The sequence below is a fragment of the Prosopis cineraria genome, unplaced genomic scaffold (genome assembly GCF_029017545.1).
Source record: "Prosopis cineraria cultivar Desert tree isolate PC_DT_omini unplaced genomic scaffold, ASM2901754v1 PC4, whole genome shotgun sequence".
Taxonomy (NCBI): domain Eukaryota; kingdom Viridiplantae; phylum Streptophyta; class Magnoliopsida; order Fabales; family Fabaceae; genus Prosopis; species Prosopis cineraria.
The window spans coordinates 12957423-12972844 of NW_026555335.1; the positions used below are offsets into that span (position 1 = coordinate 12957423).

At 28.1% G+C, this 15422-nt stretch overlaps 1 protein-coding gene across 1 annotated transcript; it reads left to right on the forward strand.

Annotated features, from left to right (window-relative positions):
* The first annotated feature begins 7347 nt into the window (after nucleotides 1-7347).
* LOC129309898 (putative glycine-rich cell wall structural protein 1) lies at nucleotides 7348-8031 on the forward strand. The gene has a single exon (XM_054951651.1). The coding sequence runs from the start codon at nucleotides 7465-7467 to the stop codon at nucleotides 7906-7908; it is 444 nt and encodes a 147-aa protein (XP_054807626.1). The 5' UTR covers nucleotides 7348-7464; the 3' UTR covers nucleotides 7909-8031.
* Nucleotides 8032-15422: the final 7391 nt, after the last annotated feature.

Sequence of the window (15422 nt, forward strand, 5' to 3'; positions counted from 1 at the left end):
ATATTTTTCTTTACAACCAATTGAACCTATAAAATTTCACAACAACAACAGCAGCAGTCCAATATATACAACTAGAGTGTTCAACAAAAAACAATAGCAACATAAGCATATATACCAATTGAACACCATAATCATTATCTATTCAAGTATTTAATATTTACAATCAAAGTCCAATAAACTACAACAATACTAATTAGAGTTTCTAACCACCTAGCAATCAATGCCATCATCTAGCTGAAAGCTTAACTATAATGAACAAACTATAAAATTTAGATCATATAAATAGCTCTTCAAGAAGTTAACCCGCCAAACTATTTTGAATGTTATTCATCTCTTCATTGGTATAAGGGTACTAATTGTCAAAAAGTTGCAAGTTTTTATAAGATTTCATTAGATCTAAAAAAATTACAAAGCCTCTGTAAGTTGTCTAATTTTTCATTGAGATTAAATTACATACTAGGTGTAAATTCTCATTCATATTAGATTAAATAATCTTGAACATATAACAGATAATCTATTGTCCAAACTTTGTACTCCTTATCTGTTGATGGCATTAGACAAATTAAAAGAAATGATAAGTTTAAACAAAAATATATATAGAATAATTGTAGATGAAAAATATTGAATAAAAATTACTCACCTTTAAAAATATCCAAGTTGGTAGACCATTTTTTTGTTTGATTTTTTGGTGAATAGTAGCTTCCTCCCATTATTTGATATATCTTTAACAAACTATAATAAAATTTAAATAAAAAGATATTAAAATATTTTAAATATATGAAAAAACTAGTGTTTATAAAAATAAGATTAACTTTTTGTTAAATGCATCTTTGGCTTTAGCAAATAGTTGCTTGCCTATGGAACAAAATTAGTAAATCTCATGCAAATATAGGCAGCCAATACAGAGGTGTAACATCCTAAAATTTTAAAACTCAGATTTATAAAAATAAAATAAAATATCTATAATTAAATTAAAATTTAGAATAATTTGATAGAGGTCCAGAGTTTAAATTTTACTAAGCAAAAGTTTGATTTTATTTGATTTTTAACTATGGAAAAAATTACCAAAGTTGACTCGGGCTTTTGTGCAATAATAAAAAATGTTGGGCCCTTTCTTGTAATTTTTTCCCAAACTTTTTGACTAGCATTTTAAGAGGCAAACTGGACGCAGAAAATGCAGAAAGGAAAGAAGAACAAAATGCAAAGAGAGAGAGAGAGAGAGAGAGAAGAGAAGAGAAAGGAAGGGAGTTAGGCTTGAATCTAGGAGTCTTTGCGACCGTTGCTAGCTCGGCTACACGATAGGTAAACTCCCTACTTCAATCATCTTCCCTTTCTCTTGATTTTCTTCAATTTTTGGAAGAGGAGATTTTTGGATTTTGATCCTAAAGGCTTTATTCTTTTAAGCTTTTGTTTCTTTGGATCCTAGGGAGCATGTTTTGAGTTTCTATATAGTGATCTAATGTTTTGAGTGAATAATTGGATGAAAAGAGGTGTTTTGGGCATAAAATAAACTCTGAGAAATTGGGTTTTTGCTCCTCAATGGTTTAAGCCTATTAATTTAGTTATAATTTTGCTATTTGAGCCCAATAAGATTTAAATTAAAGTTTGGTTTCATTATAAGGGCTAATGGTGAAAGTTGGTGGCACTAAGTAAAGGTTTTTAATTGATTAAAAAAATTATATAAATTGAAAATTAGCCTAATGATGGCTAATAAATGGTTTTGGTGGTTAAGTGATACTATATGAATGGTTGGTTTAATATATGGACCATTGGGATGGATTATGGCTCATAGACCCAAGTTGTGTGGTATGAGTTATAATCTTCATTAATGCTATTTGACATGATAAGTGATGTGGATCACTTATATGTTGTAGGAATTGTTGGTGGAATTTGTTCAGAAATTAAGGAACAAGCCGAGCCCTATTTTGTACAAGGGAAACCCTTTTGGTACCAAAGGGTTAAGGTAACAGGAGAAATTTATATTTTCTATTACTCTATTTTAGCTATTTTTGAATAAATATTACTAGCTATTATGCATTACATGTTTTAAAAGATTAAATGTGCTTTATAAGGGGTTATGGGGTATTACTTTGATTATAGTGCAATTATGTTTTTTTAATTGTTTAATAACAATGTTTTTATGGAAACGAGATTTATAAATGTTATACTACTTTAGAGTGTTGAATGGTCAATACTCAGGAAAGATAGACAAGAGTAAAAGGCATGATCTTGGTGGGAGTTCACCAATGAGAAGGTGTGGATTTTTGATATTTTATGGCACACTGTCAGTACTCAGTGTTGTCTTATGTATTGTGGGCTCAGTGCACTAAAGTGGTTAGTGTATTGAGTGTTCGACACCTCTCAGTGGGGAGGGAATCTGACATATGAAGTGTGAGGTTGAGTGCCTAGGCCAAGGTAGCCCTCACATGGAGAGTAAGTCGAGCTGGCTCTGGGAGGGAGTTAGCTTTGACTGCTCAGGATTCACGTCGAAGGGGTATAGGCGGTTCGGTGGATTAGATCATGCCTTAGACTATGTTTTGTGCCTGTGAAGGTACAAGTAGGTATAAGGTTTACCTGCGAGTTAAAGAGTGTCAGGGGGCATTCTGTTGGTCATGAAAGGCCATACCGGCCTAGGTCATGCATTCATGCATTTTAAATGACTAAATTATATACTATGTTGAATTTATTATTCGTTTATTTAATTATGGCTTACTTTGTAATAATCAATGTAGATTTCACTGTTACTGAGACTGTGGTTGTCTCACCCCTTTCTTTTCAATATTCTAAGTCCAGGCGAAGGATCTAGTGGTGGACGGGAAAAGGAGCAAAGCTAGGGGTTTGCTTGTGATTTGTAAAGAACTGCAACCCCTTTCTTTTGAGCAAATATATTGTAATGTATTTAAGATTAGGGTGCCAGTAGGATATGATTATGTATGTGTGTGTGAATATGTGTGGATTGTGTGCTTGTGTATGAATTTTTGTCTGTTTGCAGACTTGTGGCTAGGAAACTGGTTATGGTGTGTCGTTTTGATGGATTTACTTAGTAGACCAAGTTTCTATTACAAGCATATCTTTATTTTGATATATATGTGATTTTATAAGCAAATGCAAAGTGGTTGCATTGCAAATGGTGTGCTATGGGCAAACATACACCTTGGATAGAGAGAGTGGGTGCGTGGCCCCACAAGGAGCTATGAGCCAAGTGAAAATGTTTAGCATATGTATTTATATAAATACATGGTATTTGGATTGATTTGTGACTACTCTTGTATGATTTGTGCATTTTGGGGGTCTAGGGTCCATTTTGAGAAATGGCACCCGGGTGGTCAAATTTTGATGTATAGAGGTTTTTTATTATTTGAATGTTCCATCAGGTGTTTTTAATCTTATTTGACGTGTCCAAAATGTTCTCACAAGTTTGTGACCATTAGGATGAGATTTGGACAATTTTGAAAATGGTTTTTACCAAAAAGCTGCACTTTTACATCCGGGTGTCCAAATCTTAATCCGACCGTTGGATTTCTCTAAAATTTGGGTCACAAGTAAAACCTTTTATAAGTTTCGTGTGGGCTTTAGAATCACGTTGATTGGATATCGGACGGAGAAACGACGCACTTCAGAATTTAGTCTGGAGGTGCTGTCATGACAGCATTAAATTGCTGTCATGACAGCTACAGTATTGATGTTGTAACTTGCATAAAATTCAATCCGTCCGTTGGATCTTTTCAAAATTTAGTATGCTAATAGTATTCTTTAAAAGTGACATGTGGGCTTTGGAATCACTCCGATTGAAGATCAGATGATGAAATGGTGCACTCCGGGAAGTTGGTCCGGAAGTGCTGTCTTTTAGCTGTCATGACAGCAAAAATAACTAATTTTTTAACATGTCTAATTTTCAATCCAATCGTTAGATCTTTTTGAAATTTGGTATACTTATAGTACCCTTTGAATGTGACGTGTGAGCTTTAAAATCACTTTGATCGGAGGTCGAATGACGAAACGGTACCTCCCGAAAGTTGGCCCAGGAGGGCTGTCATGATAGCAATTTAATGCTGTCATGATAGCATCTTTTCATTTCACTTTCGTCTAGCTTGCTTCAGCGTGCTATAGGTAGAACCTATAAATTTTTTTTAAAGGCTTTAAATGGTTTGTTTCCTAAGTTAGTTTTAGGATTAATTCCTTAACCACACTTAGTTTATTTGAATTGTGTGATTTTTGGATAACATTCGGGGCAAGTGTTACAAGAGGGATCAATGATAATTACAACATATAAAAAGTATAATTAGTATATAAAAACAAGAAAAATATTACCAAACTAAATATATAAACATAAATATAAACAATTTGCCCTTCAAGTACTGGGGCCAGATGATGTGGTAATTTTTTTTTTGAAATATTATTGCCCATGTATCTTGTCCTATCATGGATATTGTTGTCAGCTAGCGTCACAAAAGCTAGACACAAAAATTTAAATTGATCTTCTTTGGGCCCAATGCAAATATTATTGAGAAACCTATTAGTAAAAAAAGATAAAAATTAATGCATATACATTAAAGTCCTTCAAATAGCAATTCTCTAACTTATATAAACATATTAACATTAGAAAAAATTCAATAGAGTTTCTCCTTTAAAATGGGACCTCTCTAAATTTCAACAACAATTAATTAAACACTTTAACCAGTCCAAATAATCAAATATTTAAGCATAAAAGAAAACAATATATAATAAAAAATTTTGACAAAATTTTCCCTTAAAAATGAGGCCTCTTCAAATTTCAACATTAATAAATTAAACATTTTAACCTATCTAAATAATTAAATATCAAATTAAGTATAAATGAAAAAAATATACAACAAAAAAAAATTAACAATTAAATATTAAATAATTTCTTACCACAATTAACAATCACTTGTAAATTAAAGTTCTAAAATAAACTAGAATGACTATTTAAACTAAACTAAAAACATTATAAATAAACAAGTTGCTTCCTTGCACAATACAGTAGGAATCAAGTTGCAATAATGGGATTAAAACACTCTTGTAAATTCATACACGGTTGCATTTGGTGCTCACCATAGTGATGAGCATCGAATGCTCGTTAAGGCCATGGCTCTCTATTTCAACCTTATTTGAACCCTGCCATTCATTTAAATTAATTTTTAAATATTTTAATATTATATTTAGTAAAATAAAAAATATAAAAAAATTTAATATTAAATCTAGACTATGTAGAGTATATTTAAATGATTAATTTATAAAATCTATAAATTTTTAAATATTAAATTAAGTCATTAAATTATACCTAAACTCTACAGAGTCTACCTATATAGTTAAATTGTAAAATTATAAATTTTTAATATTAAATTAAACTGTTAGATTAAATCTATATTAGCCAAATTGGTAATGAATAGATATTTTAAAATTTTAATTTTTTTTATTTTTAAATATTAATATCAAGTGATGAGCACCGAATGCAATTCCAATTCATGCATCCCACTAATACCAGAAGTCACTAAGACAAATTATGAAAAATTATATTAAGAAATTTATTCATTTATGAACTTTTCATTTATTTAATCTCATAGAAAATTATATTAATGAACAATTATATCATTCTATTTAATGGGCATATAATGCATAAGACCCAATAATTAGTAACTATGTTGTATAATGGAGTAGATTATCACTTTAATCTCTAAAAAGTTATACCTTGTTAGAAGTCATCAACAAGCTAAAAATGAGAGTTTAGAGAATTCATCATATGACTATTATATATGGGTTTTGAAAACTTTATAGGAGCCCAATGATTTAATTATATATAAAGAACTAAATTGATTCATTCAGACATTCTTAGTCTACTCTCTCTATTTTGTTTTTTGAATGTAATGGAAAGATTTATTAATTCAGAGGAAAAACTGTACAAAGTTTTGAAATAATCACTTTAAAGTAGAAATGATACTAGAATTGATGAAAAATTAAAGATAATGGAGAAGGCTCAAACAAAAGTTAGAAAGATCTACAAAGAAAAAGGATTTGTGGGTGAAAATAACACTAATCAGCTATTGCTATCCCATGGGAAAGAGGAGGCGAAGTTGTGGGTCTCAAAGTTGCTTGTCAAATGGGGAGAAAAGAGAGTTGCTGAGGGAGAGGTTTCAAAATACATAAGATGAACTAGTAAAGGGGACATATCTATTTTAAAAAAATTCATCAAAATTCATGTCACCTTTTTTTTTAAAAAAAACAGGACATGGATTTAAAACATTTTCACGTTGATTTTTTTTTTTATTAAAAAGCGATGTAGATTAGGTAAGCCAAATAAATTATTAAAATTTAAATTAAATTATATTAAATCAATTGCATCCTATAAATTTAAAATGATATGATTTTTACAGTCCATGTCACATTTTAAAAACGACGTGTATTCTCAACATAAAAAAAAATATAATATTATTTAAAATGTTTTTGAATCTATGTTTTTTTAATAAAAATAGACGTGGATATACTATTTACATTTCATTTTAAAAAAAAACGATGTAGATAATTTATAGTGAATAAATAATTCATATTTATATGTTCTTCATAATCGACATCGCTACGTGTAAAATGAAATGGATTTAAATAACCATGTTGATTTCTATAAAGTGACATGGATAGGCTCCCAAATTCAATATTTATTTATGAAATTATTATCACCTCTATTTTTTACATCACTTTTAAGAAAAGTGACGTAAATTGAGGATAGTAAAATGTATATTTTGTAATAGTGAGTGGATGATGCCCTGCTTAGTTGTAACTGGTTTTATTTCTTCTTAGTAATATATATACCTGCTTCATTCCCAGGAAAAAAAAAAAAAAAAAGATAAGACTAACCAATGGGTTAGGCCTAGGAAAATAGATTAAACCTTACATTACGAGGAACTAAAATTCAAATGTTTATTGAAAAAGTTATTTATATTTAATGTCTCATCATACTTCGTGTATGAGAAAGATACTTGTAATTTGTAAAACTAGTGAGACTTTCTGTGGGTAAGTGCTAAGCAAAACCCTGTAGACCTAAGCTGGCACCAACAACAACCAGTAATTAAAGCAAACACAATACGAAACCAAGAACATGCAGCAAAATGCATGTAGTCAGCAATGAACAGCTTTTTCATTCTCCACTATCTTGAGTGGACATCAAATGGGTCGGTTTCCCAGGGCACTTGTCAACAACGCAGTCACACGCTTCTGGTTCTCGAAGTTTCAGCCACAAAGTTTGTGCCTATCACATCCTCCACTTCCTAATTTCTAACCCTAAAATAATGTTCCCATCACTGCGTCAGCAACTATATATATTCAGGCCAAAACTCTTGAGCTTCCCATCAGAAAACCCAGAGTGATCTTATTTACTTACTTGCTGTGGCATCAACTTCATCGATCATATTCCTTATATAGTTTGCGTTCTCCTTCATTTTCTCTGTGCCAATGGGTGCTTCTGCATCCTGGTCTTGTTCTCTGCTTGCTCTGCTTCTTCTCGCGTCTGCTTTTGTTTCATCAGAGAGCAGGGTTATCGAAAGGAAGGACTTGAGTCTGGACCTTGGTGGGCTGGGCCTTGGAGTTGGAGCAGGATTGGGCTTGGGCCTAGGAGGTGGAAGTGGATCCGGAGCTGGAGCTGGAGCCGGGTCTGGGTCTGGCTCCAGTTCAAGTTCTTCATCCAGCTCGTCCTCTTCGTCTTCTGGCTCTGGATCTGGAGCGGGTTCTGAAGCTGGTTCGCACGCCGGGTCTTATGCGGGCTCTCGAGCTGGGTCGGGAAGAGGACAAGGACGCGGAGGTGGAGGAGGCGGTGGGGGCGGTGGAGGAGGCGGTGGCTCCGGCTATGGTCATGGTGAGGGCTCCGGCTATGGTCACGGTGTGGGTGGCGGTGATTAAGAGAGTGAAGTGATCTATAGGCTAGAATATTTTAAGCATGTGTGAGTTAAAAATAAATAAGTCCAAACTTTGTACTAGAAAAATAAATATGATACATGGTGACCCGCATCACTTTATGTTTCACTTCCACAGTTTTACTATCGTTTTTTAAAATATATATATATATATATATATATATAATTGGCATTGTTTTTAATTTACAATACCAAGTTCTAGATATTTTTAAGGGGGGAAGGTAGTACGTTTAAGAAATTTGTTGTTTAATGAAAAATTGAACCATTATTTGTTATCACGTTTTCATAAAAATTAATAAATGCATAGGTTGGATGGTTTATTAAGTTTTTATCAATAATTTAAATATTTATATTTTTTATAATTAGAAACCTTTTGTATGCTGAAATAACATAAGGTGTCTATTTGCATGGTCTATTCATGGCATTCTATTAAAAAAAAAAAGTGTTGTTTAGATTAAAATACAGAAAAAGCAATAAGTAGTTAATTGTCATAGTATCATTATTCTCTCCTTAAAAAGCTACTCCCTTCGTTCAAAAATATAAAATATTTTTTAAGAAGTTAGATTTTTAAAAATGAAAGTTATTTTTAATCTTTTAAAGTGTAATCATTGCCTTTTTTTTTTAAAGTGTCCCTATTGATGATAATTTTATATTTATTATAAAATAGTTAATAGAAGTAAATATAAAAAGATGAGATTAATTTAAAAATAAATAATTATTTTATTAAAAATAAAATTTAATTAAAAATATTTTATATTTTTAAATAAAAGGAATAACGACTTGGTAGCATACTCGTTTTGTGGGCAGCACTCTCTTGAAATTCTACTGATTTACAATATAGCAGCTTGTCCAAGCCGATTTGTAACATCCTCATCATCAATAGTATGTCGGAGGGCCCACCAACTAGGTAAAACCTAGGTGTAAATTTAATATCATTTTATTATGAACCTATTTCTCTCTTTCTAAAAAATTAACTTCCTAAAATGTGCCGCGTACTGTATATAGCCAGAGCTCTCTCGAAAATCTTCCAACGTGGGACATACCATGAAGCTTCGTGTAGGAATGTGCAATGAATGAGACTCTATGGCTCACTTTGAGATAAGACTGCTCCAGGCTATCAATTAATCATATGATTCTGTCAGCACTTCTCTTATCCGAAAAACAAATAAAACTAAAAACAATATTCCTTCTATTTACTACTCTTAAAAGGTACTTTTCCTATGCTTTTTTAAGTTTTTATATTTTGATTTATAATATATTATACAAAATATTAAAGGTCATTGATTTGTTTATTTCAAAAATGTCATTAACCAAGAAAAAATACTTAACCTCTATTAACTAATGGATATGGAAAAATTGGCCACGATGACCAAAAGGCCCAAATATTTGGGCTGAAGTCTCAAACCAAATAAAAAACTTGCAGGGCAACAATATATTTTTGGAGAAAAATCAAAATCTCCTTCCCATTTTTGCTCCGATATGTTGAAGTCATTCAAGAATTTTTAACAAGCCGTACACTAGAAAAAAGTGCAGGAAAATGAAGTGTATTCTATTTTGATATATATATATATATATATATATATTGCTGAAAAGAAATTATCCTTCGGGATCGTGGTCTTTTGTGGGTTTATTTATGCTTCTGGGACTTATAACCAAATATTTAATAGATTTTTGTCCTTAATGACCCATTTTTAATTCCCTGATTAAATTGACTTATAATAGTAAGTGGAGTAAGTATACAACAAACTGTCATTACCGAGGGACTCCATCATCATATCATATAATAAAATTATAAAACTTTTTTCATACCAAAAAAATTATAAACCTTTTACAAGCAAGCATCTTTTTTTTTTTTTTTAAAGAAACAACAGAGTGAAAACTAAAAAGTAAAACCGGGCCACCTAACATAGGTAAATCCAAGTAGTGAAATACTTTCTCTAATTTTATTTATAACACACCTTTAAAAAAATAATTTTTATTTAAAATATAAGCCACTTTATAATAATTAAACCAATTTTTTTAATTTTATTTTTTTTAATTAGTGTAAAGGTATTTAATGTAATTATATTATTATTTAAAGTGAAAAGTAAAAATAAAAGTATATTTCATTTTTTTATAATAATTTTATTAAAATGTATAAAATGATTGGAAGTAATTTATAATAAAAATAGGAGGGAGCGTATCTGGTCATGGACTACACCACATAAGTGAGAATTTAGGTATGCACATGGCAGATGAAAATGAGTGGTTTTAATTAAATAATTAATTGTAAGTAAAAGATAGTGTATGCTTCTTAGAAGCAACGAAGAGATGATTTCAAAGACAAGTCTCAGCACAAAGAACAAATAATGAACGACATGGGCTCCACGGGAAGCTAATTTATTTCAAAGATTCTCTCTCTATGCTCTGCCAATTGGAGGAATATGTCTCTGCAAAGTGTGAACGTAATAATTAACTTGAATATCATATCAGTACGACAAGGTAAAACTCGCTCAGCATGTTCGTGCACTAGGGGCTGTACAAAAGTCTAGTTTGATCCAATTCGGTACAATTCAACTCGAAACAACGTGATTCAATTGGATCCAAGACAAAAGTTAGTCTTTTAAGATTGAAGAGATAAAAGAGATTAGACTTTTTCTTTGATTTAGATTTGACAAAAAATTGAGTATTTGAATTATTTGGTTTCATCAAACTCTATAAATTTATTTAATATAATTATAATTAATTTATTAATTATTATTATTATTATAAATTAATTTATAATAAAAGTTAGTAATTTTTTTATGTTTTATATTTGTAAAATCATGAATATTTAACAAAATTTCAATAATAATCGACCTTAATTTTTTCAAATTTGATGCAATCGACTTCAAACAGTTAAAAATTATTTAATTTAAATTATTTATATTGCAACCGAAAATTTTGTGTTATTATTAGGGATTATTGTAAATTTATAATTGTTATTATTGTGATAAATTTTATATTACTATAAGTAATTTTATTATATTAATTGATTTTTTATGTTAAAATAAATTATTATTTCAAAAAAAAAGAAAAGTTAAATACTGAAAAAAATTAAAATTGATCTTTTAATCCTACTAAATCAATCCAATTTCATTCGACTTTAAATTATATCAAAATTAAATCAGATCTTGAGTTGTCTGACTCAATCTTTTTGACAAAAAGATTTAGACTTCAGGTAATACCAAAATTTTGTCGGGCCTGTCTGTTATGTTGCTCGTGGAAATGAGACCTTGTTTATTATTATTCCCATGTCTAGAGATTTGTGGACAGCTCTCTGACGTGAATCAAAGGCCAATGTATTTTTGTCTAACAATATTACAGTGCTCAATTACTTTCTCTATTTTAAAATATAAATAAGGATAGATGACAATAAAATTATAAAAAAAAAGTATAAATTTTTTTAAACAAGAATTTTTTTAAAATTTTAATGGACACTTTTTTTATATTAATAATTTTAAGTTAAATATTAAATTATTTTTTATTTAAAAATAAAAATAATAGGTCTGACCTTATTTTTTCAATCACAATTTTATTCTGTAAAACATAAAAATTAAATAAAAAAATCACAACTCTTCAAGTAAAATTTATTTTACAATTGACAAATAAGCTCTGAAAATAATCAGTTCTAATTATAACTTTAATTTTATAAATTGTAAAAATTAAATAAGGAATTATAACTTCTCACGTGAAATTTCTTTTATCATTGAAGTCCAAGTTGTGAAAATAACCAATCACAACTTTTGTTTAAACAGTTACAATTTTTATTTTGTGAATCATAAGAATTAAATAATAAATCATAACTTTTCACATGAATTTTTTTTATCATTGAAATCCAATTTTTTAGAAATAACTAGTTAAAATTTTTTGTCTAAGCAATCATAATTTTTATTTTTTTAATTGTAAAAATTGAATAAAAAATTTAAATTCACGTTAGCTTTTTTTTTTTATTTTAAGCAAGGGACAATTTAGTCATTTAACCTTAAATTATTAATGTCAGAAAGATATCTAAGAATTTCAGAGGAATTATAATATTTCAAAGGACATAATTATTATTTATATATTTTAGTGAAAGTTTATTGTCATTTTCACTATAAAATTTTTTTTAAAAAAAATTGCATATCAATAAAATCTTTATTTTTTAAAAAATATATTGTTTTTTATAAAAAATGACAATAAAATTCCTTTTAAAATATATAAATAATAATTTAGTCCCTTAAAATGTCATATTTTTTTAAATTTTTAGAGACTTTTTTATCATTAATAAATTTATATAAATTATTAAATTATCCTTGTTAAAAATAAATGATTCATAAGTTTTTTTAAAATATTTATAACTTTTTTTCTTATATTCATAACAATACAACAGTAAATTACAACTTTACATGTTCAATTTTTTATTTGCTTTTGTGATTTAATGTTACATTTTTATGAATATAAGAAGAAAAGTTGTAAATATTTAAATAAAACTTGTGAATGATTTATTTTCAACAAGGTAATTAGGTAATTTATATAAATTCATTAATGACAGAAAAGCTTTTAGGGGGTTCAAGAAAATTATGATATTTTGAGAGATCAAATTATTATTTATATATTTTAAAAAAATTTATTATTATTTTTTCTATTTTTATTCTTAATTTCAATTATCAATACATTTTATGACGAGTAAAATATAACTTTGCACAATGATCTCGATTAATAAAGATATAAAATGAAATTTTTTTTAATATATTAAATTTCTTATGTTTTGAATTAAGATTAGTTGAAAGAAAATGCTTATATTTTAGACAGGAAGAAGTATCATTTTTTTTAGGTTAAATGTTAAGAAATATGAGACATTTTTTATTTTTTAATGTATAATTAATGATATTTTTTTCCTAGAAACATTTTAATAAATAAATCATTCAACCTTTTATATATAAATAAAACATCCTATTAGTGTTATTTTGATAATTAATTACCACCTTATTAAAGATATACTCCCTCCGTCCTTATATATAAGAGATTTTTTAAAATTTTTTTATCCCTCTAAATATAAGAGGTTGTTAGTATATCTTTTAATGAACAAGCCATTATATTTTTATTAAATTTGAAAAGAGAAAAAGATGCTCCCTCCATTCAAAAAATGTAAGGCATTTTTAATTAAATCTCACTTCCTAATAAAGTAGTTGCCTACTTTCAAACTAACCATATCTTTTTATATTTATCCCTATTAAATACTTTATAATAAATATAAAGTCACTATTAATAGGAAAACTTTTGAAAAAAAAGATAATAATTACACCTCAAAAAGCTAAAAATGTATTATATTTTTGAATAACTAACTCCTCAAAAAACACCTTACAATTTTTGAACAGAAGGAATAAGTACTTTTATTAATTTACTTTAAAAAAATTATTTTTTATTTACAATAATTAGAAATAAAATTAGAATATTACTATGCTTTTAATTAGATAACCAACTTTTATTAATTTGTGTGATTTATTTAAAAACATCTTATATATAGAGATGAAAGGAGTAATTCAATTATAGTTTTGAATGGAATGGAGTATTTTAACCCTTTCTGCCTCCTCTCATGCATAATTAATGTTTGAATTGTAATACTTGAAAAATAATATCAATAAGTTCAAAATCAAATTTTTGTTTTTCTGCTAAAGTAAAAAAAATTATATTTAGCTATTTCATTCATTCACATTCAAGTATTATTGGAATTAATTGAGGATAAGTGAATAACTTGATTTTGATTAAAAAAATGATAATCTGACCATGGTGATTGGTGATATATAAGAAGCATATTTTGACATATTATTAGAACTATAAAAAATGAAAAAAAATACCATAATATAATAATGAGAATATATAAAGTTGGAACTTTAAAAAGCATATCTTGTAATCCCTCTCATCGTGTATATAAAATTATAAATAACTGATAACTATCTTACTAAATCAGAAAACGTTAGTTAAATCATTGATTTTGTTTCAATAGAAATATTTGTTCAATTTATCCTTATTAATACATGGGGGTTAAGGTACATTTTTATCACCAAACTTTTTCTCAAAAGGCAATTTTACTCTTGTATTGATAAGTTAGGTAATTTTGCTTTTAAATTATTTTTTTTAAAAAAAACCTTCTAAAAGGTGTCTAATACTTCTCAAAAAAATAGTTCATGAATAAAATTATTCCACTTATCAATACAATGATTAAATTGGTCTTCAAGGAAAAATTCAAGGATAAAAATATACCTTAACCTTTAATACATTATTTTTATAAACAATTTTTCTTTCATATGTAAATTTTAACTCTACTTATAAAAAATTGTGAAAAAGTAAAATTAAAAGAAAGTAACCATCGATATCCAGAGACATAAGAAAAAGTCGTATTAAAGGATCTCTAGAGAACCTTAATTAAGAAAAGTTCAAAATATTTTGAAATTGCTCTGAAATCCTTAAAGTGCCATCTAACAAAAAGATTGAATGAGAAAAGAAGAAAATAACTCTTCTAAATTTCATATAGTATAAATGTTGTTCTGACAAGCATACATATAAAAAATGACAAGTAACAATAACAATTTAACAGGCACGAATTTAAAAAATACCAAGTGCAATAATATAACAAGCATGACAGTTAAAAAATAACTAGTGAGTGCATTGTTTTGACAAACATAAATATAAAAATGACAAATAACCATAATGTTTAACAAATATGAGTCTAAAAATAACAAATGTAATGCTTTAACATGCATGGTTGTGGGTAATGAATGACGAGGGAGAGTATTGCTTTTACAAACATGCACATGAAAAATAACAAATAACCATAACTTTTGAACAAGTACAAATGTAAAAAAAATAACCAATGCGATATTCTAATAAGCACGATAATGGAGAGCGATAAGTGTGCGTATTATTCTGATAAGCATGCAGAAAATCATAAGTAACAATAACAATTTAACATGTACAAGTGTGATAAAGAACAAAAGCACCGTAATGAAAAATAACAAGCATGGTTGGTTTTTATCTTTTCTCATTCAATTTTTAGTCAGATGTCATGTTAGGGATTTCAGAACAATTTTAAAATATTTTGGTATTTTTTCGTAACTAAGATTCTTCAAAGATCCTTTAATATGATTTTCCCTTTTTTTAAATGAATGGCTAAAGTTATTTAAATTATAAGTATGAATCGTGTGAGCGCCATTTTCCTTGTACTTATGGCATTAACTATAATATATAAGTGTCTCTATGTATATAATTTGTTATTTGCCAATCTGTCCAGTTGTCAACTTCAAGCTAATTGCTAAAACTCAAACGAACATGATTCTCTATATTCGTGCTTATATGATTTTGGAAAGAAAGTGACATGAGATGTGATTGTGAATATATAAACCTTATATTTCGTGTGGTTCATATTATGAACTTGTAGGTTTAGGCTTCAGGGTGATCAAACAATGAATTCTCTGTTGCTTTCATTGCTAGGGCAACACA